At 36.9% G+C, this 27,328-nt stretch overlaps 2 protein-coding genes across 2 annotated transcripts; both read left to right on the top strand.

Annotated features, from left to right (window-relative positions):
- The first annotated feature begins 892 nt into the window (after nt 1–892).
- LOC128860663 (recQ-like DNA helicase Blm) lies at nt 893–6,477 on the top strand. The gene is made up of 6 exons (XM_054098312.1): nt 893–1,157; nt 1,224–2,296; nt 2,363–2,594; nt 2,649–3,085; nt 3,174–5,061; nt 5,323–6,477. The coding sequence occupies exons 1-6, from the start codon at nt 1,043–1,045 to the stop codon at nt 5,418–5,420; spliced, it is 3,843 nt and encodes a 1,280-aa protein (XP_053954287.1). The 5' UTR covers nt 893–1,042; the 3' UTR covers nt 5,421–6,477.
- A 297-nt stretch (nt 6,478–6,774) lies between these two features.
- On the top strand, nt 6,775–7,464 carry LOC128861962 (uncharacterized). The gene is made up of 2 exons (XM_054100335.1): nt 6,775–6,930; nt 7,002–7,464. The coding sequence occupies exons 1-2, from the start codon at nt 6,775–6,777 to the stop codon at nt 7,401–7,403; spliced, it is 558 nt and encodes a 185-aa protein (XP_053956310.1). The 3' UTR covers nt 7,404–7,464.
- Nucleotides 7,465–27,328: the final 19,864 nt, after the last annotated feature.

Raw genomic sequence — 27,328 nt, 5'->3', positions numbered from 1 at the left:
TCCAGGACAAAACTGACCGCAATCTACTGGACCGGACAGAATTTAGACAGTCAATAAACGACATCCACCGGGAGACCGCCATCACCTTCATCAACTCCCGTCCTGTGAATGCCGTAATCGGAGTCTAACCACCACCTATTACAGACGAAGAGGTCCAGCTTCCCCGTGAGACTCGTGTAACACTGGCACAACTACGTTCTGGATACTATAGCAGGTTAAACTCCTAAATATCCAGAATTGACCCCGACATTCCAAACAAATATCCGGTATGTGAAGGTACCCCGCACGACACTAACCACCTCTTCACATGCCCCGTAAAACCGACTTATCTAACACCCCTCTCCCTCTGGACCCAACCTGTCGAAACAGCATGTTTCCTGGGCCTACGCTAGATGAGCTAGACGAAGACGACCGGTGATATGCCCTACACAGATGGGGCTACCATTACTGTTAAAACAACAACCAAACACAAGAAATTATACGGTATAAAGGTAAAATACTGCATTTCGAGGCTGTATATTCATTTGTGCTTTACCATTTCAATACGCAGCACTTCGTTTGTATTAGTGTGTTTAATTTTAACTTCACAAATCACAATATTACCAAGCCGTTCGAGTTTTCACAAACACGTAATTTCTCCTCCTTTTGTTAGTTTGTTTTATATTGGAAAGAGTACTGACGTCAGACTGGTCAAAATCGCGAAATTAAAGTAACTGGTTTTGGAAAAGCGCCACCTATGGTACTCAATTCGCCTTAGGCTCAACTGTTACAATAAGAAACAAATCTGAACACAGTATAATTTTTAAAATTTTCTAAAATATTACTTTTGCCGTTGCAACCATGTAGACTTCATCTTTGGTACACCTAAAAGAATAGAAAATGTCAAATGTCAAAAGCAAAACAAAGAATAACCGCCGAAAACAGAAGCGAGGTGGAAGCAAAAATTATCAGGGAGAAGAAAAAAGCACGCATCTTATGATATTAATTTGTGGAAATTAGAAAGAAAAGTGCTCAAAATCCAGAATCAACCCAAGTAAACACCATGAGTGGGGGTCTTGATTCAGATGCGGCTGTGTATGCTGCGCTGCAGCAGCATTTCGGACACGAGAGCTTCAAATCGGATTTGCAGCAGGATGCCGTAAAATGTGCCGTGGAACGTAAGTCGTAGTGTTGCAGTATTTATTTGTGCATTTTTTTTTATCACCGAAACATATTTTATTTAGGGAGACGCGACATATTCGTTTCCATGCCCACCGGGTCAGGCAAGTCGCTCTGCTACCAGTTGCCAGGTGTGTTGTGCGAGAATCAGATAACCATAGTGTTCTCACCGCTACTTGCTCTCATCAAAGATCAAATTGATCACTTGGGTAAGCTCAAGATACGTGCAGATTCGTTGAACTCAAAAATGTCCGTAAAAGAGCGTGATGCCGTCATTAGTGACTTGAAAGCGATGCGCCCCAGCATACGTTTTCTGTATATCACACCTGAGCAGGCGGCAACATCCTTTTTTCAAGACTTATTGCAAACGTTGGTGAAGCACGACAAGATTGCCTATTTCGCTGTGGACGAGGCGCACTGTGTGTCGCAGTGGGGTCATGACTTCCGGCCAGATTATCTCAAGCTTTGCACTCTGCGGCGTAGGTATCCCAATATCGTCTGGATGGCGTTAACCGCGACTGCGTCAAGACAAGTGCAAGAAGACATCTTCCAACATTTGGCACTAAAACAGCCGGTTGCCAAATTCACAACGCCCAGCTTTCGGCAGAATCTGTTCTATGATATAGTATTTAAGAATTCCATAGAGGATGACTTCCAGCATTTAGCTGCATTTGCATTGTATTGCTTCGGTGATGTGAACGACTTCAAAAGTGTACCAGCATCAAAACGAGGTTGTGGCATTGTTTATTGCCGCACTCGAGAGAACGTCGAACGTGTAGCATATGGTATTTCGAAACAAGGAGTAGGTGCTGTCGCATATCATGCCGGGCTAAAAGCAGCCGAACGTATACAGGCACAGGAGCAATGGATGAACGGAGAGTACCCTGTGATATGTGCCACCAATAGCTTTGGCATGGGTGTGGACAAACCATCAGTACGTTTCGTAGTGCATTGGGATGTGCCTCAAAATGTGGCCGCCTATTACCAAGAGTCGGGACGCGCTGGACGAGACGGACTGCAATCCTATTGTCGCCTGTACTATGGACGCGAAGATGTGAAGTCAATACAATTCCTATTGCAAAGTGATGTGAATCGCTCTAGAAATTCCACCTGTTCTGGCAAACAGGAGAAAGCGCAGGTCTGTCTTAGCAAACTTTGTTAAATTTCAGCTTGAAATAATTATAATTTTTAAATTCGGGTACAGCGCGCAGTGAAAAACTTTGAAGAAATTGTTAGCTTCTGTGAAAGTCTATGCTGCCGACATAGGCTATTCTCTGACTACTTTGGCGATCCGCCACCAGACTGCAATGGCCAATGCGATGTGTGCAAGCATCCAAAGAAAATTGAAAAAGCATTGGAAATGTTCCATAAACTCTGTATGGATGGCAGATTGAAATCAGACGTATCACTCGAAAATAGCGCCGATCTGTATGAAGGTAAATTGCATGAATTTTAATGACCGAATGTAATAAACAAAAACATGTTTTTAGGTGGCCGGGCAGCTGCGAAAAGACTAAAAAGCGACTATGGCGCAAGCGATTCCGACAATGAATCGAATGAAAGTCACGAAAAAATGGCAAAGAGGGCCAAACGTGAAACGGAAGATTTCATACGAAAGCAATTTCAACTACGAAAGCAATTAAATGCGGCGCGCGAAGTTGAAAAGGAAGGTAAAGCGCAGATAACGCGCGTTAAGCATGCACCTTCCAGTGGGGTCAAAGTTTCCGGACTCACGTCGGCCATACGTGAGAACTACCTAAGTGCAGTTGTCAGTGCACTCAAATTAAATGTAGAACAGTGCAAAGAAGATGATCCGCGAAAGGACCTCCGTCATCGTGATTTCGAAGCCATTGCCATAGACATCGAGTATGACTGCTTTTCCAAGGTGAAAGTGGCTAATATGTATCGACATGCGATGGCAAAAGAGGTAAACTATTAAATGGAATTATTTACATAAAGCTTCCCTTCTGCACTATTTGTTATTGAATATAATTTACAATACTGATTTTCCACAGCTTGCAGGCATACGCCAACAGACGAACAAAGAGTTACTTATGCCAATACTACGCGACTATGTGGCACGCCCGGAAACAAGTACACATAGTGTCTGGACCGGCGGTAGCGTTGAGTATTTCGAACGAAAATTGAAGGAGTTAGAAAGTTCCCGACCATCATCGCCCACCACAACTGCCGCAGGCAACTCTTCCAAAGATCTCCCGAAAGCGTTGCGACATAAGAAGAGTTACAAACAGGACACGGCCAAACAGACGACCATTGGAAGTTTTTTTGAAAAGAGTCAGAAAATTAAGAGTGAGGAAGCAGAGTGTTCGCCAGTTAGCAGCAGTGGGGACAGTCAAGGTGTCGAAGCCAATGAGAATGGCAAAATAAAGGCAGAGCCTGAAAAGCTCGAATATTTGGAGCAAAAACAAATTGAAGAAGAAAATAATGACGCAAATTCTACCGATTTTAAAGAAGAACATTTGAAAAAAGAAAATACTTTCGAAGCTGACAAAGAAGATAAAATAGACGATGATCTTGAAGACATAAGTGACAAGGACATAAACTCAAATGAATTTAAAATGAGCGAAGATGATGAAGTGCATGGCACAGATGAGGACAAGAACGTCCGATCCGATAAGCAAGTTACAAAACCTATGGGCCAAATGGATTCTTTGTTTGGCAACGAGGATTGGGACGACCCCGCGGAAGAGATGTTGGAGAGCTCAATAACTAAATACTCAACTAAAAAAGAAGACGGCAAAATTAAGTCGCTATTCGGCGACGAATCAGATATATCCACAACAAACAAATCGGACAGTTCCACCCGGGGTGCGGCGCGAAACGAAGAGGATGAGTACTACGAGGTGCAGACACATCACAAGCGAAAGCACAGAATGTCGCACTACAGCAAATCGAAAGAGAAATCGCCATTGCATAATTACAAGTCTATAGTCAGCTACGACGCCTACTATCAATCAGCATCCAGTTCTACCGCACACCACCACAAAGCATCAACTAGTTCTACATTAACCTCGCATCAATACAAATCTGATTCTTCATCTGCCAGTTCGTCATCGCGACGCAAACACAAACACAAACATCACTCCAAGCACAAGCACAAAGATGACGATTTGGATGAGCTAGAAATGTATGAGAATTCGTCGTCGTCTACGAAGTGTAAATACCAGGACGCTTTTGAGGATTCAGTCAAGTATGAAAAGTCGGTGAAGGAAAAGTTAAAAGCACTGCGCGCGGAATGGCAGGAATTCGAAGGCGAATCAGATAAAAAGCTGGAAGAGTCCGAAGATTCATTAGACGAACTAGAACAACTTGCATTAAGTAAAAGGAAAATAGAAGAGGAGCTAAAAGCATTGGAAGAGCTGGAAAGAGCTGCGGCGGAATCGGAAAAGTGTGCTACGCAGAAAAAGGCCTCGAAGGCTGAAGAGCAAAGTGTGCCGAACGCAGATATGAAGTCCAATGACAAAGAAATATCTAAAAACACAATCGCAGCCACACTGAGAGCTGAAGATGCGGCAAGACAAGCCGATTGGTATGCAGCAAAGCGGAAGAAGGAGCAAGCCGCACTGACCGAAAGTGATATGAATGGCAGTAAATCGAAATTTGCTGTGCCGAAATTCGGAAAAAGTGGCGATAATCCAAATTTCAGTGAGATAATAGCGAAAAGCGGCGAATACAGAAAACCAGTGCTTAGACCGGATCAAAATTCAAAGCACTCCTCTAATGAAAGACAGGCTAGACTTAGCGCTGCTAAACATAAAGCCGATGTGAGTAAATCCGTAGTGGATTTACTGAATCCTTATTATAAAAAGAAGATCGCTACGAAAGAGCTCTTCAAAACTTTGGCCAAAAGGATAACAACGCGTGTATGTGATGGCAAATTGGGTGGGTGGAAAATATATAATTAATTGTAGTGATGGGCATAAGTACGTACATTTTTGAAGATTGAAAGCGCTTTTGCTAAAAAATATTTGGAAATTTTCTTTTCAAAGGAAAACTACATTTTAAATCTTATGCCTACCACTAATTAAACTTTCTTTAAAATTATTTCTTTATTAATTATTTTATTTATTTATTAATTATTTTTATTTTTATTTACATATTAGATATTTTTTTTATTTATTAATTATTGATTAATATTTTCAGAAACCTCGCACTGCAAGTCATACATCCGGGACACTTTTCTCACGATAACCGAGATCGCAATAGAAGCAGATATTGAGAAATACTTTCCACTTACTTGAACATACCGCTGGCGCAATCCTCAACTACTGCACTCCCTCATTAATCTTGCGCTTCGGCGTTGCCGTTGCCTCGATACCTTTCATGGAAATCATTTACCAGAATCGCTTTGCAAGCCCACCTGGGGTTTCATAAAGCACTCCCAAATTAATTTTTTGTTTTACTATCAAAAATATATTTATCAACAGCACAGCTCAACTTATACACTTCGGTTTGTATTAAGAATACTTTTAACTAGCTCCAGTTCGGTAGAATTCCCTATGTGTTGCAACATTGTAGTATAAAGCAACTATTTTGCCATTGAATTTCGGAGCGCACAATCGCTCATTTACTTCAATAGCATCAGGGTTCAAAAAACCAAAATGTGGGGGAAAAACGTCCTCAAAGTTTTCAATTTACTATGGCTCCCTAAGAGAAACGCAAGACATACTTGTATTTTCATCTAATGAGAAACTGTTAATAGGTATCGCCATGAATATTTTGCAAAAGCTTCCAGGGAAAGCTTGTGGCCATCTCTCCATACTTGTCTAAAAACATTTTTTTTCTATCATGAGACTATTGAAGTAACCGTGAAGCTCCGTTGGCGCAGGATCAACCTGCAAACGAACAAGGAGTGTACATGTAAACATATATTCATATGTATGTAATGTATTACTATGAAAGGTATTTTTTAATTAAGTCTCAAAAATTCAGTGCGTACGTTGCTTAATCTGAATAATTAACTTAAGCTTCGCTATTTCTAAAAATATGAATTTTTAGGGCTCAGTAAGTAAATTGATTACTAAATTTACGTTGCCAATTATAAATGGTAAAATTTATATGTAATTTGTGTTGCTGGCTGTAAGTGGCTTTTGTTTCCTATACTTACTCATTTACATATAAACTACTTTCTGACTATTTAAATGTTTTAGAATGTAAAGGAGTATTTAATTAATATAAATCGTACATATAAATATATTTCACATAAATATCAATATGTATATATTAAAATGTAGTATCATATTAACATAAATACTAAAATATGGGCATATGCTATATTTTAAAAACACAAAAAACGGATTATTGTCGTTTTAATTAATTTGCGTGTTTAGCATGTCAAAAATTGGTTTTTATTGCAAGGGAAAATCAGCACTTTTAAGGAGACATACCTGAAGTGGCTTTCTGTAATTCGATATCGAGCAAAAACGATAGTCGAAGTATAGTTTTTGCTTCCTCTAACAAAAAATGTCGTTTTCATTTTCTCAGCTCTTTATTTCTTCAAAATGTAAGTTAATAATTAAATTTTTTTTTTAATTTTAAGTTTTATATAGTTGTTTGCATAGGTCTCAACAAACAAACGCTGCTCAACTAAAGATAATGGTGGAATATATGGAGAAGCACGATTCATTAGCTAAAAATAGCTTACAGAGTGCAGCTAATGGCCGTTCGAAAAAGAAAGAGTTATGGGATAAGCTAACGGAATTGTTAAACAGTAACGGACCTCCCATGAAGCCAACAAAAGCATGGCAGAAAGTTTGTATTAACACTTACCATTACTTTTAAACATTTTCATTTGTGGTAATAAATTCTTGTAATACCCCTAGGTATGGACTGACTACAAATATAATGCAAAACGCAAGCTTACCCAGCGCATGAGAAGTATGACGAAAACAGGTGGTGGTCCATATGATGCGGTTTCATTGAACCATATGGAGGAACGGATAGTTGCCGCAGCCAAAATAGGCGAGCACATGTCGGGAGTACCAGGCGCAACTTCATATGGTTGCCATACAGACGGACCCAGCTGTTCTACTGCGGCTCCTCAGGCAGACGATACTTTCGTTTGTGAATATTTGGCCCAAATCTCGAGTGCCGATAATTCTTCTAGTGACGACGAAGGCAAAACATCAAGGAAGTCTGAGCCTCCAAAAATTAATATACGCGAGGAAGGGGAAATCGACGAGGCACAACCTGCTAAAACGAAAAGACGCCCATATTTTCCCTGATTTTCATTAAAATTATTTAAAATGAAGAAGTCATTTTTCAAAATTTGGCATACAGTTTATTTATACATTAAAATAATATTTGTTTTTTTATTTTAATCATTTAAAATGGCGGATGTACACTCAATTCTTCCAGGAAGTTCGCAGCGGGACTTCTTAATCGGCGTTCATTGTAGCATCGGCGTCAGTGACCTGAATATAAAAAATCAAAAGATTTTTGGGTTATTAATGTCATAATTTCTATATGAATTAAAAACAAATGGAAAAAAAATCGCGGAATAAAATGCTTAAAAAAAATGTATTTTGGGGCGAATTTTCCTATTATTTTTGCTTCGAAAAAATTATTTTTTCGAGAAATTTTCGAAAACTTGTAAATTCGCATAGAAAGTCATATCATTAAAAAGTGTGTGAAAAATTTCAGGGAGATCGGTCAATAACTTTTCGAGTTATCGTGTACGACAATTCGAAAAATATAGTTTTGAGAAAAATACGTCTAGAGTTTGAATACAACGTAACTATACCTCTCCCAGCGCTCGAACGCAAAGAATAGAGTCGTCTTGACGATCTATAATATAAGAAATACTTAAATTTGCGTTCTACATTTTTTTTGACATATTCTTAAAGGAAGGAAAGGGTCTCCTGCACATACTAGAGTAACATTTTCCGGATAAAAAGTAGCTGCTTAGAAAAAACACAAAAATTAAACCACCGTCAAATTCGGTTTATCCTTTTCTGAGATTAGTGTTTCCACAGACAGGTTATGTTTTAAAAAATGTTCTATCCACCGCAGGCCTAAATAGCTAGTGCGCTCTATTATTTAGTGTAATATATCATATTGCTCCAATAAATAATAATTATAATGGTCTAATTTAGTCTACGCAGTCCCTACCACTATCTAAAAAAATATTTTCAATCTTTAAACCAAACTTTAGCCGCTAAATCTACATATGCTAAATATAGGGGTTTTCAATAAGAGGTGTAATTTTGATATGCAAATAAAAATGCTATTTTTGAACATAAATGATCGGATGTTTATTTCATTATAAAGATGAAAGTATGACGTTCCTAGTGGAAAATAACATCAGGCCAATGACCATCACGGCCGCGCTTGCAGGACAATAACCTTTTCATGAAATTTTCCATAACCGAATTGCAAAGTGGATGTCCTATGTCCTCGATAGCATCACGAATTCCATCTTTGAGGTCTTGAATCGACCCTGGGCTGTTGGCGTAGACCTTCTCTTACACATGGCCCACAATGTGTTAAATCATAAGATCTCGGCGGCCAATTGTGATCACCTCTGCGAGAGGTAACACGGTCCGGAAACTTTTCTCGTAAAATATCAATAGCTTGTGTGGCACGTAGCGCCGTCTTGTCCAAAATAAACTTTGTCCAGATCAATACCATCCAATTCCGGCCATAAAAATCGTTAATCATCTCCCAATGGCGCAATCCATTCACCGTAACTGTTGCTCTAGCTTCATTTTCTAAAAAGTAAGGTCCAATGACTCCGCCGGACCATAAACCGCACCAAACAGTTACACGTTGAGGATAGAGAGGGTTTTAACTCTTGGATCTTCTGAGCACCAGATCCGACAATTTTGCTTGTCGACGAAGTCACCGAGTTGGAAATGGGCCTCATCACTCAAGCTGATTTCTCGATGGAATTCCGGATCATTTTCATGCACTCCAATGACCCAATCAGCAAAGACACGACGTTGTTGAAGATCGGCCGGCTTGAGTTCTTGTGCTAACTGGACTTTATAAGCCTTAAGACCCAAATCTTTATGCAAAATACGGTGTAATGACGTTTGTGGAATGCCTAATTCGAGAGAACGACGAAGAATGGACAAACCTGGGTTTTCTTCAACACTTTCGGCTACAACGGCGTGCACGGGTTTCATTCTTCATAACACGAACTAGCTTCAACAGCTCGAATTTTTTCACCAATTTCTGTATTGCGGTCCGACAAGGTGCTTCACGATGAACTAAAAATGTTCGAACCGTCTCTGCCAAATTTTCACCATTTTTATAGTGAATTTTAATAATGTCAATGCGTTCTTTAAGCGTGTACCGTTCCATTTTTATTAATGGCGTAGTTTCTACTTGTCACAAAAATTACAGCTTCAGAAGTGACATCTACCGAAATAGCGGGCTATTCAAAATAACACCTGTTATTAAGCGCCGCAATGCTAGCGGAAAATCGAATGTATGCAGGGTTGCACATACTTCCAAAAAATGCTTAAAAATCATTCACAGTCGTATAAACAAATATATGAAGGGTTGCATTTAATTTTTATTTAAATTATTAACACATTTCTGATAGAAACCAATGTGTCTAATAATTTCATTCTGCTAAATTTGATTCTAAATTTTACAAGTAAATAAAATTACGAAAATATCAATTTGCGTTTGTGTTAACTCGAAAGTTTGTTTCAACCGAAATGCAACTTTGTACAGATACGATTTCCGCTTGTAGTACACTCGTTTGCTTTGTCGTGTGCGCAGTAGTACAAAAACAAAATTTACATATATCTTGCTTTTGCATTTTAGAAGTTTGAATGTCAAAATTTCAATCAGAATGTAAACAAACATATAAAATAACAACAACAAAAACCTAGTTCACTTTAACATCGAATCCAACAAAAAAAGCAAACCTGTTGTCTAGTGACCTCACCTGAGCTGATGAGTGTGAAACATTTCTTTTAACACTCCCTCTCGAGTATCGAAGCATCGCTTTTGAAACCCAAGTATAACAAATTACGATCTTAGGTACAATATTTCGATCCTGATGCCAAGGTTCTAACTTTCATTCCAGCTCTTTTGTTACATTGGACGCCAAGAAGACAATACCATCCTCGCTCATTAAATAAGTGAGGTATACCCTCCAGCATTTTATTCAGCTGATAATATTTTTTATAGCAGAAACACCCGCTTTTTTTGGCTTAGCGTCAAAACAAAAAAGATTTCGTGTCGATTAGGCGGGCGGAGGGCAACAATTGGATTGCTCTTGGTTGGAGTTATTTTTCCACAAAAGTGAAATGCACACCCGGACATTGGTTTTAATTTGTTTACTTTGAGAGCGTAAACTATAGTGCAATCCGTGAAGTTATGTGTGCGTGTGTAGGAATATGTACAAGGTGGCGAAAAAAGTATCAACTTATTTGAAAACAACGCAATTTTCTCACTTGACGGTTAACAGAATTTGAGTTTTTCATTTGACAGGTGACAGCTGTGAAACATATTGGCCCTTATTATGAGCAACATTCGATCTTCGACTGTAGTCGAAAGTGCTGATCGAACGAAATTTCATTTGGTAGTATGGTGCTCATTCGTTGAAGAATAGGACTATTGTGAATTTCGAATTTTTTCTCAGCTGATACAGCAAATCAAAATAAAAGAACAACCGATTGTGTTGAAATTCTTTGCTAACAACATTTTTAAAAGTTAAAAAAAGTATTTTTTTGTGAAAATGAGTACAACGGAGTAGTGGTTCCACGATTCATCGGACGATAAAAGATTAGTGGAACCAGCTAGAAGTAGTTGAGGGGCGCATCCAACCCCCTAGAAATGGCTTCCACTGAGTAAGTTTAGAATTTTCAGAATGTGTTGACGTACTTAATATTACAGAAATTTCCTTACAGATTTTTAAAGAACTTTAGATTACCTAAAGAGGCGTTTATGAACCTGCTGTCCATTACAGAAAACCAGTTGCAGCAGTGCACCCGAGCCAAATCCATTCCAAATATTTTAAAGCTTGCCACAGTTCTGCGATTTTGTGCTCAGGTATCGTACCAATTGAGTATTGGTAATGAAGGTATGCTAGGACTTGATCAACCCACTGTGTACGATGATGCTGAAGAGTCAAATAACGGAGAAGCAGAAAACATAAGAAATGAAATTCTTAGAATATTATAGAAACATCTAAAAAGTATTAAATAGAAACCTTTACGCCACAGAAACCTTTACGCAAAAGTTTTATTTTTGTTATACATTTTCTTTATTCAATTATTCGTCATTCGAAAAAAATATGTATTTCAGTTCCTGTACGTATGTACGTACGTACGTAAGGAAAATAAAAATGTATTTCTATAAACATCACAAAAAAAAAACCCATTATTAACCTTAATCCATTTTGCTGCCGTTCTAACTGGTGGTCCCAAGCAATTCAGCTCCGTTGTAAATTCCTTCCATTTTTTTGCTGCTTGAACTTTGGTGCACATTCCTTTTGCGGATTGTGGATTCTCTTCCATTAATGCAACTAGCCTTTCTAATTGCTGTTTGGTACTCACGATTTTCGACCTGCATAAAATTAACACCATTAGTATATATTTATTATTTGGTTACTCTAAAACCATAAATAATCGCAAACAACTTACATTTTAACAAGTTTTCCCACAATACGCTACACAATCGAAAGCAAAATTGCATTCGACTCTAAATTCGGTATACAACGAAAATTTCGACAGCATTGCACTGCTCATAATATCAAATTAACATTCGATTTTCGATCTTCGACAACCAACGAATATCGAAGATCGAATCTAACTCATAATAGGGGCCATTGTGTTTCAAACTACGGAGGTAACGGTATTAGTACGCGATCAAATGTTTTCAATGCTTTTGAGGAATAGTACATCAGTGAGTTAACTCAACGCCGTTCACAAAAGGCGCAAAACAATTAGATATTTCTCGGCTGACCTCTAAAAATAATTTAACCAAAGATTTGTAGATATTTCATTTATAAAATGTAAATGATTCAAAAGTTGGTGCCAACAGACCGCCAAATCCATCTGTCGTGCCCGAACGAGGAATAGATTATTGGAGTGATTAAACAAACAAATTACTCGGATTTCGGCAACGCCAAACCTCGTGTTCCCCACGAGGCACCACTCCATTCACCAAAAGTAGTCATGAGTTGACCTGTTCACTGAGAACTGTGGTCATACTTTTTTGAAGATGTTAATGGCGACCGTTACCGGACCATGTTGCACAGGTTCTTAATACCGAAAGTGATTGAGTTGGAGCAAGACGACGCGATCCCTCAAACAGCGCTTCGATTTCTCAAAAGGTAATTTTCGTTTGCTAACGACCTCAGACTAAAAATATAAGAACTACGAATACAATAAACTAAAAAAATATTAAAATAAATCAGTTGTGTAAATGAGTTTTCGTACAAATTCGGACAGAAATGTACACGGCATACGAGGCACTTAACCCTTTACCGCATATGAGCCCATACTCGAATATGGCAGTTTTGATTAAATTTTATTTCCGAATTAAGTATTGTAAAATAATTCAAACAGCATTGAAACATTTTCATTCATACATATTTAGCAATAATAAAACGGAGAAAGTGTCCATGATTTTATGATATTTCGAAATAGCCTCACTTTTGTACGAGTGGGTGAAAATGCAGAATTGATGTGCGACTAATTGCTTTTCAAAAACGATAGCAAAATAAAACGTAAGTACTTTTTGACAAAAAAATATATTTCTAAGTAGTCGACGCATGATGGAAAGAATAATGAGATGGCGCCTATCGTGGTCCCGTTACTTTTGCTCTCAGCGAATTTGACAACGAGTTACGCGATTTTAGCTCCAGTATGGCGAGATTACCATTTTCGTAACTTGATTTAGCATTTTGTTTTGTTATTTAGTCCCGGAGTTTTAGTTCTTTCTTCATGACATTTTTCTAGCCTGTTCTAATTAAAATGTAATGTTTATAATTTTGTAAAATATACATTTTTTAATAATTATTTAAATAATTCACCCAGTTTTATTTAGCTTTACGTTTTTTAACATCTGATGGCATCGGCCAAACACCTAACAGAAGTGTACGCGCCAATTATTTATTTTATTTTATGGCATTGCCCGCGATTGCAGGTGTTGTTTGTGTTCTTCTGCTTTCGGCAGTCAAATCTTACTCTCGCTACTGCAGTGTTGCCTAGCTTTGGATATAAAAACGCACTAAAATGCCCATTCAAAGAAAATAACCCAACAAATTTTTATCGAATCACTTAAAGAACTTTGTAGGCGTGACAAATTGTCTGTAGAATGTGCGTTTTTTTTAAATAAATGTGTTATGCTTATGTACAATTTAATTTATGAGTTTTTTTTTGTTAAGCGAGACTCTTTTGTTAAGGGAACGACTAATTTGCTATATTTGAGGTTATGTAATATAACTAGATGAGGTACTCTTTTTTATAAAAATATCAGTATGGTTTCTTTAGTATCTTCGGGACATTTTTTCTTTTATTATTCATGTAAATAATGCCCTATGCCCCACTAAGAATTGATGACCGGAAGAAACGATTACACCTCTATGGTTTTAATTCGCATTCAGTAAGTTCAAACGCTTTTTAAAATTTGTTAAAAAAGTTTTCAGTCTTAAGAAGAGTTGAGAGAGGGACATTTAATATTCTTGCATAATCTTAAAAGGAGCAAAAAATTAAATTCACACTTTCAAAATATCAAATTTTATAAGAACCAACTAATTTTCATTAGCACTAAAATCTTCTCAGAGTGGCCTTTTTTAACCTTCATTTGTATAATAATACTGTTTTTTTTTAACTTAAAATTTCGGTAGCTTAAAATTAAAAGAAAGGAACAAACACGAAACCTCAAAATTTTCGCATTTTCAGTATAAAAAAGCACTAAATTTATTGCGAAGGGCAAATGGTTGGCAATACTACACAACTCGGAAGAACGTGACGTCACACACTCTCTGATGCGCGCAATCTTCTTTCTATCATTCTTGTAGTCGATGTAGTCATCTTTCTCGACGGATAATAATTTGTCTGCTTTTCAGCTGTTTTCGATACTTCACAATTAGTTTTTATTTACGGTTCCAACCAAAATGTGAAACGTCTTATTGGTAATTAAATAAAATTTTTTCCACCGTGAAAAAATAGTTTTTTCAACGGTTTATTAATTCATGCAGTAAAGGGCTAAGCGCTGTAACGAACGGCCCTAATAATTTGCTTAACATTACTCATTTTCCACATTACCCAATTTCGCTAGAATGTAAAGGATAGCCAGCCAATTTTTTTCGAGGCTTCTTCACCTTTTCAGATTTCACCCTAATATTACTAAACTGACAAGAAGCCCAGCTGAAGATGTGCAAGGCATCGAAGGTGATCAAACATGCTCGAAGCTATGCGTTCGGAGTTCGAGCTGCGTGTATCTGAAAGATTTGCACAACCACACCACGACTTCTCCAACACGAACAACAAAAACACTAGCACAGCGCACGTGCACTTCTGTGTGTGTGTGAATTTGTGTGAGTGAGATACATTTGTATCTTGTCGTTTGCAACAAAAGAACTCCGGTTTTTTGTTGCTGTTGTCGCCGACCGTACTGTGGCTGTAGTTGTGCACATTTCATATGTTTTTCGTTTTCGGTTTCGGGAAAAATGTTTCATTGAGGTCCAGCCGGTTGGGCGCTCTTCACTCAGTGTTTATTCGTTGCTCTCTGGTCGCGCGGTGCGGTTGTGCGATATTTCTACGTTAGCGGTGCACCAACAGCCAGACTACCTGCCGAACGCGATTTTCGTCGCTTAAAATTAAATTCTCGGTGTGTTTTATATTTACATACATATGTACATATATGAAGCAAAAGTGTGTGTGTGAAGAAAATATTAATTTAAATGAATTTCAGTTTCCCTGAATAGAAATTTCGGGCTGAAGTTTGCATAAAAGTTTATTTTGAATACAAATTGCATTTTACAAATTTTGTCCGAGGCTGAAACTAAAAAAAAAAAAAATTGGTGGTTTATAAAAGTTTGCTCTCATGAATAAAAAACTGTAATAAGCTAAGTTCAAGCAACTTCCGAAATCGCTTTATAGTGTTAACTTGAAAAACTAAAATTTAAAACCTTAATTTTTAAACCTAAACATTTTGTCGCCATTCAAATAATTCGCTTCTCACTCCTTTGAAACACAGTCAATACTCGCTAAGTGTGCCTTTGAAATCTCACCAACTAAACACCTCAAAACCTCCCTCACACCGGAGTATTCGTTTGGAAAAGTAATACTTCAACCCCTCCACAAAGTCTACGAATTACGTGTGTCACACTCTCTCTGGAGTCTCATGTGGCATGCATTATTGGCGACGTCGTTAACCTTGTCGCTTGTGTACTAAACCGGCGAACGGCAAATTTTAAAAGAAAAACAGTTTTCTGTTTACATTGAAACAAACCGCCGGAAAGCCCCGCAGCGCGCACCCAGTTAGAGGTCCATAGATATACAGCCGGCACTATTTTTTCATATATTTTCACATATATTTCCGGCAAATAATGATGCAACATTTAGAATAAAAAGAACAAAAACGGTTGCCAATGTAAAGTAATAACAATTAGCATATTTGAGTAGAGGGTGTTACCGACGCGCATACGTCTGAGTGTGAGTGTGTTAATATCATTCGCAAACACAGACAATAAGACACCAGAAGCAAAAAAGAGTAAACAAAAATATAAATAACTAAGCGAAACGCGAATATAAGAGGCATCGCGTGCGAGCTGATAAAAGAAAAAGTAAACGCACACAGTTACAAAAATATAATAATCAGAAAAAATTGTGATTTTTCGAGAGCAAGCAAATTATGCGCCAAATAAGTAGAACTTTAAGTGCGCTTACATCACCGCTCTCAGACTGCTCCACAAGCAAAACGATGATCTCGAATAGCAAGCAAGGCGCCGCGTCTGCAGCCACGAACGATAGGCATCAGCGCTGTCGTGCGCCGCCTCGCTTATCAGCTGTCACCTGCCAATATTTCAACTTCAATTTCGCCTCACTTACGATGTCGTCATATCTAATTTTGTTGCTTCTCTGCCTCGGCGCTCAACGTGACGCGCTGGTTCACGCACAAAATAGTACAACCGCGGCCGGTGCAGCAGCCGCAGCGCCGCCTCCCCAGGCCGCCGCTTTGGCCTCACCCGGCGCTGGCACTGGCTCCGGCAGTGGCTCGTCGATATTGGATCAGTTTAGCCCCAATTGCACTGCAGTTTCGCACATCTTCCAGGCGCGTGGCATCGATCAAGCGGAGATACCACAGAAGCCCAGTAACGGTGAGTTTCGCAAGATTGATTTTTTTATCTACACTTCGTAGTATTCTATTTGAAATTTGTGAAATAAGTGAGAGTAGGTGGGTGACCTTAATGCGGGACCTGCCTCTTGATTATTTTTGTTAAAACAATTAGGAATGTTTGCATGGAACGTAAGAAATTGAATCTATAAAAAAAAAGAGGATTTAGTAATAATTAAAGTGCGAAAAAAGAACTCGAACCAGATGACAGCAGCATAGAATAGAAGTGTTTGATAGGCTAATTTGAGCAACAAGGGTCCGACTAATCAGATCTCTTCGGAGGAAAATCATTTTGAAGTTAGTGAAAAGTGAGAATAGAAATCGCTTCATTTTTCATCTGGAAAAAGTGCAAATGGTATCAAAAGAGAAGTCCAATCTTATAGGATCTCTGAAAAGTGGATATACCAAAAGATCATCACCTGATCGTTGTTAGAGAAGCTGTAAGAATGATGGATCACAATTTCTCTAACAATATCCGATCGCGGGTAGAAACAGGCTTTCAGTTGAGAGAAATTCTTTAAATAAGGAAAACAAAAACTGAGAAGCCCCAGTGCGTTTGATGTTTTGGTCTAAGTGCACTTGCATTTGTGAGGAAAGTCGCTCTAAAGTGGAATTTGGCAAAATTGCTTTAAATTTTAATATTTGTTTTTCTATTTTTATTAAACTATTGTAACTCTGCTTTCGAATTGTTAAATGGCAGTACATTAGAATCAGCACTTTGCTCGCTATCGAAAGGCTTCATGTTGTCTATACCAAATGGCAGTGTCAGTGGTCGGCGCTGCCTTTGAACGGACGCACTTTTCATAAGAATTTTTGCATAATAAATATTACTTTGATGGGTTAATACGTGGGGATCACGCATTTCTGGCGGTTGGACATGAAAGACAAAATCGTTATGATTTTAAAATTTTTTTTAAATAAATTCTATTTCAGCAGATGTCAAAAAAAAAAGTTTGCACGTGCGCTTAATTGATAAGGCACGCAGAAAAATTGGTGTGGAAACCGCAACATAAAATCGACTATGTACTTTTTTATCAAAACTGTTTCTGAAATGTTCGGACGCACACAGCCTTGTGTATAAATACATTCATTGATTTTCTCAATCATATCCACCTCAATTTTGTCAGTTTACTCAGAGCATCAATCGTTTAAGCGCAACAAGAGAAATATGTATATATTAACAAAAAAAAAAAAAAAAAACTAGCAAAAATCCGACTACAACTTTGTCCATTTTATTCTGCAAATAAATTGGCATACGCTTCCAATTATTTATTTTGTTATTTTTTTCTGTTAATGCTACCAACAATCACTTTAAAGTACAGCGAAAGTAAATTTATAACCGTCGGCGCTCTGTAGCCATACTTTGATCTTTGCGCCGTTGACAAGCGTTTATTTATGGTATAAATTTTCTTCAGCTCTATCGACACTAAAATCGAGCCAATTTATCTATTATGAACATTCCGTATCACCTGACCACACTTAACAGATAACAAAACATACACACCTACAAATGTAGCCCAGCTAAATTATGCCAGCGATAGTAGCTCATACACACACATACACAATAAATACATATAATCGTTTTCAGATGATGAACCGGGAGGTGTGCGGATGCAAGGCCACTGTGGAACATCAAAAAGCTTTGAGAAATTTTATTGTGACAAATATTAGCAAAGTTGTGCATACTTGCATACATACAAACATATATATACAGACACTTTGTATTTGTTAACAGGCAAACACAATCAGCTTCATTGCAATTTAGCACAACTTTAGTGAAGTTAATGTGCGAATTGTAATTAACTGTTTTTACGAGTAACTGCATATACCTATACATACATACATATGCGCACACATTTTCGGTAGATAATGCGCAGCATTAGAAGAGTGACGCTTTTGACGAAACCCGCGTTTTACAAATTAATTCTGCATACAAAAAAAAATTTAAAGGATTCTTTCATTTGTGTCGATGCCAAAGGAGGGAGAGATAAGCCACAGCAGTCCCTCTTCCATGTCTAATGCAGTCAGGCATACCTTTCTGCTCTAAGTAAGCAATTCCTACATAACTTAGAATATTTTAGAAACATATATCGGGTGTTTTTTAGGAGCTTCAGAACTTGAAATGAACCGAAATAATATTGGATTGAATTATGCTTTAATATAATCTGTAAGATAATTGCATGGCATTTATTTTTTGAATATAATATCGGGCATATGTCCACCGCGGCTTTTTTCTAATAGCTGCCGCCCCTCGGCAGGCAATGGCAAACCTCCGAGTGTATTTCTGCCATGAAAAAGCTCCCCATACAAAATATCTGCCGTTCGGAGCCGGCTTAAAACTGGAGGTCCTTCCATTTGTGAAACCACATCAAGACACACGCCACAAATAGGAGGAGGATTTATTTTTATATGTTCGCCTCGGCACTTGTCTACTTTTTCCAACAAATCTTGCTGTATGATGTCAATGGTGGCTTGGATATTGCAATAAAACGATTAATAAGTGCGCTGCTTGGCGCGCCGTTGCGTTGTCTTGTTGGAACCAAATGTCGTCAATGTTTAGCTGATAAATTTTTGCAAACAAAGATTCAGTCAGCATGGCTGGATAGCGCTCGCTGTTCACCATAACGACAGCTCATTTCTCATTTCGAAAGAAATAAGACCCAATGACCGACGATCCCGCAAGTGTTCTATGTATTTCGCGAACACATTTTTTTTTATGTACATTTCCACAATTTGGAAGCGTTGCTCTGGCGTTTAACGATTCACGATGGCTTGTCAAACCTTACTGAGCAGAAATATCAACAGAGTTTGCCATTTTCAGCTATCAAACCCTAGTTATTGATGTCAATAGCGCTCATGCAGTTAAAAAAAAGATACTCAATCAAGGAACTTCTAAAGTTCGTGCTAAGCTCAGGTTGAGTTTATTGTGTGGCACCTCAAAAGGCCAAGAGCCTAAGTGTGCTTGATTATTGGTTAATTTAACCTAAGGTACTTAAAATTTTCTTTAGTATTATTCACTAACGTCACACTGTGGCAAAAAGCATTTAGCCGACTTTATAGTAGGCTTTGGTTTTTGCAAATCAAGGGTTTGTCTTTCAAAATTATTGAATATTAGATTAGTTAAAATCGTAAACCAATTCAGAGTAACTGACCTACTAAAAATAACGGGATATAAGCAGTAATTATGCACTAAAATATTCGAGCACGCCAAATATACTTTATTTTGTGTTGTTACTAGTCAAGCAAAAAAAAAAATATTTTATGTTTTTATTTGCTAAACTTCTCATAAAACTTGGCTGCAAATATGTTGCGCGCGCCAATGAAGGAAATCATAAACCTGCTGATTTACGAGGTACTAAGCACGGCACATACATACATGAGATGTGTATGTATGTATTTATCTAACTAACGAGGGCGTGCAGTTGGCGTAACCCATTTACCTGCCGCTGAACTACATTTGCTTTTTACTGGCGGATTTCAAAATAGGAAAGAACTATGCGAATCGAGACTTTGCGCGTCTCATTTAACGCTCAAGTTGCTGACTGATAAAAATAATATGCAATAAAAATTGTTTGCTATTAATAAAACAAAATACACGCACACCATCTTACTATGGAATGATTATAGCTCCAAGCCTTAGTGCATCTACATATACATTTATGTAAGCATGTGTTTGTATGTGTACTAATTAGAGTGAGCTGTGTATAAATATGCACGTTTACCCTTTTTCACGCAAAAGTAATCAGTTATAGAAACAACTATTTATTGATGGAAAATGTTGGATGGCGTCAATATAATCGGCATTTCTGCGTCAGAGGGGCAAAATATTTAATTTTAGCTCAACGCGAAAGTTTGATTAACAGAAGTGGTATTGGATTTTATATTGCAAAAGCAACAGCAATACTTGAATAAATATAAATAATTATTTGTTTGCCAGCGGTGGCTATTAAAAAATGTTTTCAGATATTTACCCGGCAGTCAAATTCCGACTAGTTCGCACGAAATTTTTTTATATTGAAAAAATACACATTTCGCAACTGGGCCAATTCTAATAACCCACGAATAGCTAGAAGTAGTCACACACCAGTAATGAAAGAAAGTCATAAGACAAGCAATTTTTTGAAGGAATAAATATGCAGTTATTCCTCTAGCTGTGTCGCTATCTATAACAATACCTCATTAGAAGAAAATATATGTTTTTGATTTAACTTTACATAGGCAGCCATAGTAATTCAAAGCCTTAGGACCGTTTTTTTTGCAATATTTGGCTTTTGAGTTATGACTTTTTTCAGCAAGCGAGCAAGTTTGTGTGTATGAGTTAGCTATTAGTCCTTTCATAATATATTCACTTTTCTCGATAGATTTTCTACGATAGTTAAATTGATGTTACCCGCTGATTTTGATATTTCGAACTTGAACAATTGCGCTATTAACCTATCAGCAGGGGCTTATCTACATATGTATATACAAATCTTTACTGCCTACTGTGAAATAATATATGATAATATTACGGCTTTAGCAGCCGGCGTTGCCTAGTGAGTTTATGCTCGATAACCGTTCTGTGGGTTTTGGTTTCAAATCCTGTGTGGATATGAAACATCAAATTGTGGAAAGAAGTTTTTTCTAATAGCCTCTCAACAGGCGTTGGGAAATTTGCAATTTATAAAGCAACATTTATAGGTACAAATAAATTTCTATTCATTTATTGATTACACGAATATTTTTAAAATTGGTAAGCCATACCTAGTCGCTTTTGTAAGACTCTCTCTATAAATAAACTTACCAGTTATATACAGTCAACGTCAAAAGAAAGTGCACACCATATATTGACAAGTTTTTACTATTTATCTTTTACTAATTGAAAGTTTTTAATAAAAACACAGTTCATACTACAACAAAAACCATATAAAGCAAAGTTTCAAACTTTGTACGAAATTGGTAAAAATTCGGCAAATTTTCAACAAAATTTCAAACGTTTTCTTAGAATTTCTGAAAAAATTTCAAGTATGCAATTGTATAGTGCAAGTTTCACTTGAAATATAAAACAATTTGAAACTTTGAAATTAGCCGATTCTTGCAAATTTTATACAACATTTGAAACTTTGTTTTATATGGATTTTGTTGTATTATGAACTGCGTTTTTACAAAAGAATAATTTAATTTTTCAGAGTAAAAAGTTTGAAATATTGATGAAAATTTGCCGAATTCTTACAAATTTTATACAAAGTTCGCAACATTGCTTTTAAGGCTTTTGTTGTAGTAAGAGCAATATTTTTATAAAAAAATAAATAAATACCTAAAACTTATCTATATGTAGTGTACACTTTCTTTGGACGCTGACTGTAGTTTGTTCAACCCCATTAGTATACACATTTACTTTCCATAGAAATATTATTTCTTATCACACATAAAATTTTATTTACTTTATTTGCAATCGTTTTTTCTTCCTCGTCTTCGCATTGTGTGTGCATTAGAAATTCTTCTCGCCCATAAAACTAAATCACTTAATACTTCATTATACCTATTTGCAATGCAATAAGATATTGCCGTTTGACTTTGGCGATGTCATTAAGGTGACTTGATAAATTGCAAAATATTTGTCGGCAAAGCTTTGAGTTTACTTTGTGACGCTGCCGCCTATGGAAATGGATGGGTGGCAAATCGCATGAATTAAGGGAGTCTTAAATTGAAAAAAAAGTAGAAGTAGGAATGAATGGTGCTTGAAATAATTTATTAAATAATAATTATTAATTAAGTGGCAGCTGAAAGTAATTAGTTAATTGACATGAGAGATATAAAAATATATGTTGGCCGTTTGTGCATGGAAATCGTATGCTTTGAAAGGTGAAATAAACAACAATTAATTTTCAATTTAAAGCACAAATAAATTTAAATCTAAGAAATGAGTAGTTCACAAAAAATTAACTGATTTTTTGATCTGCTGATTTGCTAAACAAATTATTGGGTTTCTTTCAGTCATCAAGACAAAAAACACGAATTTCTCAAAATTTGTAGGGGAGAATGGGGAGTTGTGAGACGGGTTTTGTTTTTGCACCAGTATTACTCAAAATTTTAATATTCTGCATATGTCAACGATGGAATCTTTAGTCAATGAATACTGGAAGCTATTGGTATGGCCTATGTAACAAAACTACAGTTTTCCTTAAAATTAAAATTGTATATAATAATATAAAATATAATACAAAATACAAAAATGTGGGGAGTTGTGAGACACCATGGTTTAAATCAATAAAAATGACTTATTTTAGTTGTTAGTTCTTTACTAAAATGAAAAATAAAAAAGAAAAGACAATTGTTATAAAAAAGTGTATAAAAAATGCAATGCCATCAATCTGATGATTCGCAGTGAGAACATGTATAATAACCAGTTCGTAAATTGGCACACTCTAGGTGCACAGCTCGATCGCATACATTGCAATGAATGGAGTTGTTTCTGCTTAACTTTTTCGGCATTGCGCCAATAAAAACTCAAATTTAATGAATATTGCGAGGTACTTATGAAAGATACGTTAAAACATCGAAAAAAAACGGTGTCTTACAACTCCCCAAATCGTTTTTTTCATAAATGGCCGCGTAGTCATAAACACATCGAACGTTCATGCCCAAGTGAATGTGTAAATTCAAAGCTAATAGGACAATTAATAATTTGTATATATTAACATTTGCAATTTGCTTCAACAACTGATCGAATGTATCGCAAAACAAATGATGAAAAAAACTTACCGAGAAATTCCAAAACACAGTAACTGGAGAGACGCGTCGAATGCGTGTAAATATGACCAATGCTAGCTGAAAAGTCAGATCGCATCGAGAATACTTGTTGAGACTTAAAATCGAATGTAAACAAATGAATAATGCCGAAAGGTAACAATGTCTCACAACTCCCTGTGTCTCACAACTCCCCATTTTCCCCTATAATTTTTTTTCACGAAATAAGCAAACACCAACACCATCGAATATTTATCTCTTTCCGATATATGAAAAACGCGTAAACAAATTTCAACTAAATCAAAAATACATCGGTCAGAAAGGTTTTCGATTTGTAAAAGAATGCCCCATATACATACATACATATACATATATGTTGATATTATGATAACTGAGGCCGGTAAAATTATACCATACATATTTAAGCGTATTTTTGATAATTTTTTCTTCCCCACATTAATCATTTATTCTACTACCGAATTAGGCTTGACAGTAATCCCAAACATTCGATTTACGAATTTAAACTTACATAGATAATCCGCCCTCTATACATGTACATACATATACGTATATATGTAGCTATACACCTATAAATATGTGCTTGGAAATCGTTTTAACCTATTGAACTCATCAAGCCCGCAACGTTAAGGCTATAATTTGAAAATTTATTTTTCCTTTATTTGCACTCAAAAATCAAATACACCAACTAATTACTAGTAATTATCATTTGCCTATGGGCATTTAGTTTTCATTCAGTTGTTTAATGGCTTACCCAGCTATAAAATATTCTAAAATATTCATACGTGTATGAATACATACACACACACACACTAATTTAAGCATATCTACAAACACACACGCTTTCCATGAATGAATGCGCATAAGTTTAGCTTTTGTTTGTTTTTATTTGTTTGCCATTTTCTCTGTTCCTCTCTTCACACACATACAAACTTTGATTGGTTTACTTTGAGCTAATTAGCATTTGTAAAATACAAATGTAAACATAACCATAAAAAATTAATAACCAATTCGTGCTCAAAACTCTATGCCATGCCATGCCATGCAAAGGCACGACCCTGTGTGAATTTATCAATGTGCAAATGCTATTTGGCTGCATGCTTTATGTGACTGTTTGCGCATATGTTCGCATATGTGGCTCTTGGTTTGCATCGTAACTGATTCTAAGTTCTCTGTGACTTCATAGCGCACGCCTGACTGATCTATTAGGTCGTTTGCTTTGTACGCAATTCTGCCTAAAATGACAAAAGCAAAACTGCAAATTCACTTCAAAGTCAGGTGAGGCGACGCAAAAGCACTTATTGTCAAGCAAAATGTTGCAATAGCAGCGGGAGAATGAAAAAAGCAACGTTTTTAAGCTGCGTGTTTTGGTATAATAATACTCTCTTTCCTTCTCGCTTCACTTCTCATTAGTAGCTTCATTCTAAATGCGCTTATTAAATCAGTAAAGTAACGCTAAAAGTTGCCTCCGACAAGCTGCTGTAAATTAGTTCAAAATATTTGGACATCTGTAGGCTCTAAATAGCCACTATCTGGCTGTGATTGAAAATGATTAGAGCGATTAGCATTTTGCCTGCGGTGCTTGTTATAACTTTTGACTAATGCAAGCCAAAGTCTGCTCACAATGAGTGTGAATTTTATTTACATAAATTTATTAATATTTACACAATTTTTTAACTCACATATCTGCAGGCTTCACTTAACTGAAAAACAGCTTTGCATATTTCTCACTTGCCTATACTCTCATATTTCTCATTCAAAATTATCACATACACACTTACATGCGTACGTATATCAGCGTGTGTGGGAATCATTATTGTACTGTATTATTCATAAATATGTGCATTGATTTTATTTTTGGCTAACTATGCGTTAACAAAGCGGCTTTTAATTAATTAGCACCTGAGGCTGTGGCTCAATTTGAGGTGATCTCACGTGATTAACGCGTAGTGGCGCAAAGTAAGTGAACAAATTATTTTTACATTAGCGCAGCAGCAATTAAGAAAGCCCAAATAATTTTATTTTTGTTCAAGGTATGGGAAACGATTTTTTAAATGGTTTGAAGACGCTTGGAAATGCCGTATACTTATGTAGAGTTAAAGCAGACTGAGGTGGGGTAGAGTGGCTCAGGCCTACGCGTAAGAGTGGAGCCTACGGAATTGTGGAGCAGTTCCTATTGCATGTTAAGGCAAATTTCAAATTATCGCAGGGTTTTCATATGAAGTTTGAGCGAAAATGGCCGATTTATTAGAAAAATCGGGCAAATTTGAACCCTTTGTGTACCCCCATTTATTTGATAGAAATTCTGCGTTTGGCTCGCATTCAATTTTGTGGGCAATTAAAAGCAGTGACTTTTAGCCGGAATGCTGCCAGACTATATTTAGGTAAAAGTAGGCAATGAGGAGGAAAAGTTACTGGATGATTGACTTGAAGGCGTTTTAGTTACAGTACCGAAAAAGAGAGACCTCAGCAAGTTTCGCAATCACAGAATGTGTTTTCTAAATGATTAAATTAAATTTAATTTAGTGCTTTCTGTATTTAATTCTAAGTTATCGCCTTATAATAAAATTGTGAATAGCATAGCATTCCCAAGGAGAGACCATTTTTTATAATTTTGTTTTAATTTAATAGTATTTAATAAAGCGAAATTCACAGGAACTCCCTCTGCTTAAAGTCTGTTAATAGAGTGAAATTAGAGTTGAATGTCTTTGCTGTTGAAAGAAGTCTGGATATTATCCGAAACAAAAAACTATGTATGTATGTATGTATTTACTACATCAACAGAACATTCAATAATTAGAATTTCATAAAGCATACAAGTCCACAAGCTCAAGCGTTTAGCAAGCAAACTCTCATCTGAACATAATCAAATTAAATTGATCTCTTAAGTGCAATAAGTCCCTTGCTTCCTCGTTCAAACAACGTCTGCTAGTCATGTGTCAAGGAATGTCGTGCCATGAATTTTACTCATAATTTTATTACTCAATTTTCAAGCGCATAAAACGCTAAAAATGTTGTATAAAAATTAAAATTTAATAACCGCTAATCTGCATATGAGCGCACACAACTGCAGTCAGACGAGCAGATACATGCAAACACACATATACATGGCAGCAAAGGAATGCAAAGCAACAGCAAAGGAGCGACTAAGCACACACACTTACACTTGCGCAGCAGCTAAGAGTAGGAGCTGGCTGTTGGCAACAAAAGAAATTTTAATCGACAATCGCAGCCAATTGCAGTGGCTGCACTGCTTCTTCCTCTTCCCCACTTTCCATTCTGCGCTGTGTTTATTTTTCATTGTTTGCTTTTTGTTTTGTACCCCCATTAATGAATCACGCACCAACAGCTATGGATACACTCATTTAAACGCCAACTTCATTACAGCTGCGAAAATGGGGTAGAGAAGGAATTGCACAATAAAAATGTGAATATGAATGTGGATGTATGCGCAAAAAATCCAGGCGAATTCCTTGCAAATCAACTGAAGTAAGTCGATCGGTATTCATTGCTCATTGTAAGGAAAGCAATAAGCAAGTAGCTGGCGGCTGCAGCAACAACTTGTTCAACACACACCAATTGAATTTTGTCGCCCAGCAACAAAAATGTGCATGCAAAAACACCGACGCACTTAGCAGGCGAACTGCTTGCCACTGCAACGCATCCATTAACAAGTTTCTGCATGGCTTGCAAAAAATAAGTAATATATACATACACACATACCTACTCATAAAAATGGTATAAAATGAAAATCAAAAGCGACGACAGAAACTGAAGCTTAGCGCATTCCTCTTGGCTTTTCTGCTTTGTGCCCCTAACTCATTGCTCACTTGTTCCTTGGACGCGCTCTTTAGTTGACTACTTCTGCATAAATGCATAGAGGTCTAAGTTGTGCTTGCAATGGAGAGCGCAAGGCACTCAGTAGGTTAAAGTTAAACAAAATAAAAATAATAATCGAAGTTTTAAAGTGAGTACTACCAGCAAATGCCTGTCGCTGATGTTCGTCGAGCTCAGCAGGCGCAAAAGAATCCACAAAATTCCTTAGGCAGAGAAATGTTGTCATACCACTTCCAGCTTCAGGCACTGGCTATTAGTG

Source organism: Anastrepha ludens, chromosome 4 (genome assembly GCF_028408465.1).
Source record: "Anastrepha ludens isolate Willacy chromosome 4, idAnaLude1.1, whole genome shotgun sequence".
NCBI classification, from domain to species: Eukaryota; Metazoa; Arthropoda; class Insecta; order Diptera; family Tephritidae; genus Anastrepha; species Anastrepha ludens.
The sequence above is the reverse complement of the archived record's forward strand: the minus strand, read 5'-3'. Positions and strand labels throughout refer to the sequence as shown.

Bases quoted from the DNA above. Each gene is read 5' to 3' on its own strand.
- LOC128860663 (XM_054098312.1), top strand. From the start codon at position 1,043: ATGAGTGGGGGTCTTGATTCAGATGCGGCTGTGTATGCTGCGCTGCAG. The intron at 2,595-2,648 runs GTAAATTGCATG...ACATGTTTTTAG, and splicing joins TAGCGCCGATCTGTATGAAG to GTGGCCGGGCAGCTGCGAAA. The intron at 5,062-5,322 runs GTGGGTGGAAAA...TAATATTTTCAG, and splicing joins TGTATGTGATGGCAAATTGG to AAACCTCGCACTGCAAGTCA.
- LOC128861962 (XM_054100335.1), top strand. From the start codon at position 6,775: ATGGTGGAATATATGGAGAAGCACGATTCATTAGCTAAAAATAGCTTA. The intron at 6,931-7,001 runs GTTTGTATTAAC...TAATACCCCTAG, and splicing joins CAACAAAAGCATGGCAGAAA to GTATGGACTGACTACAAATA.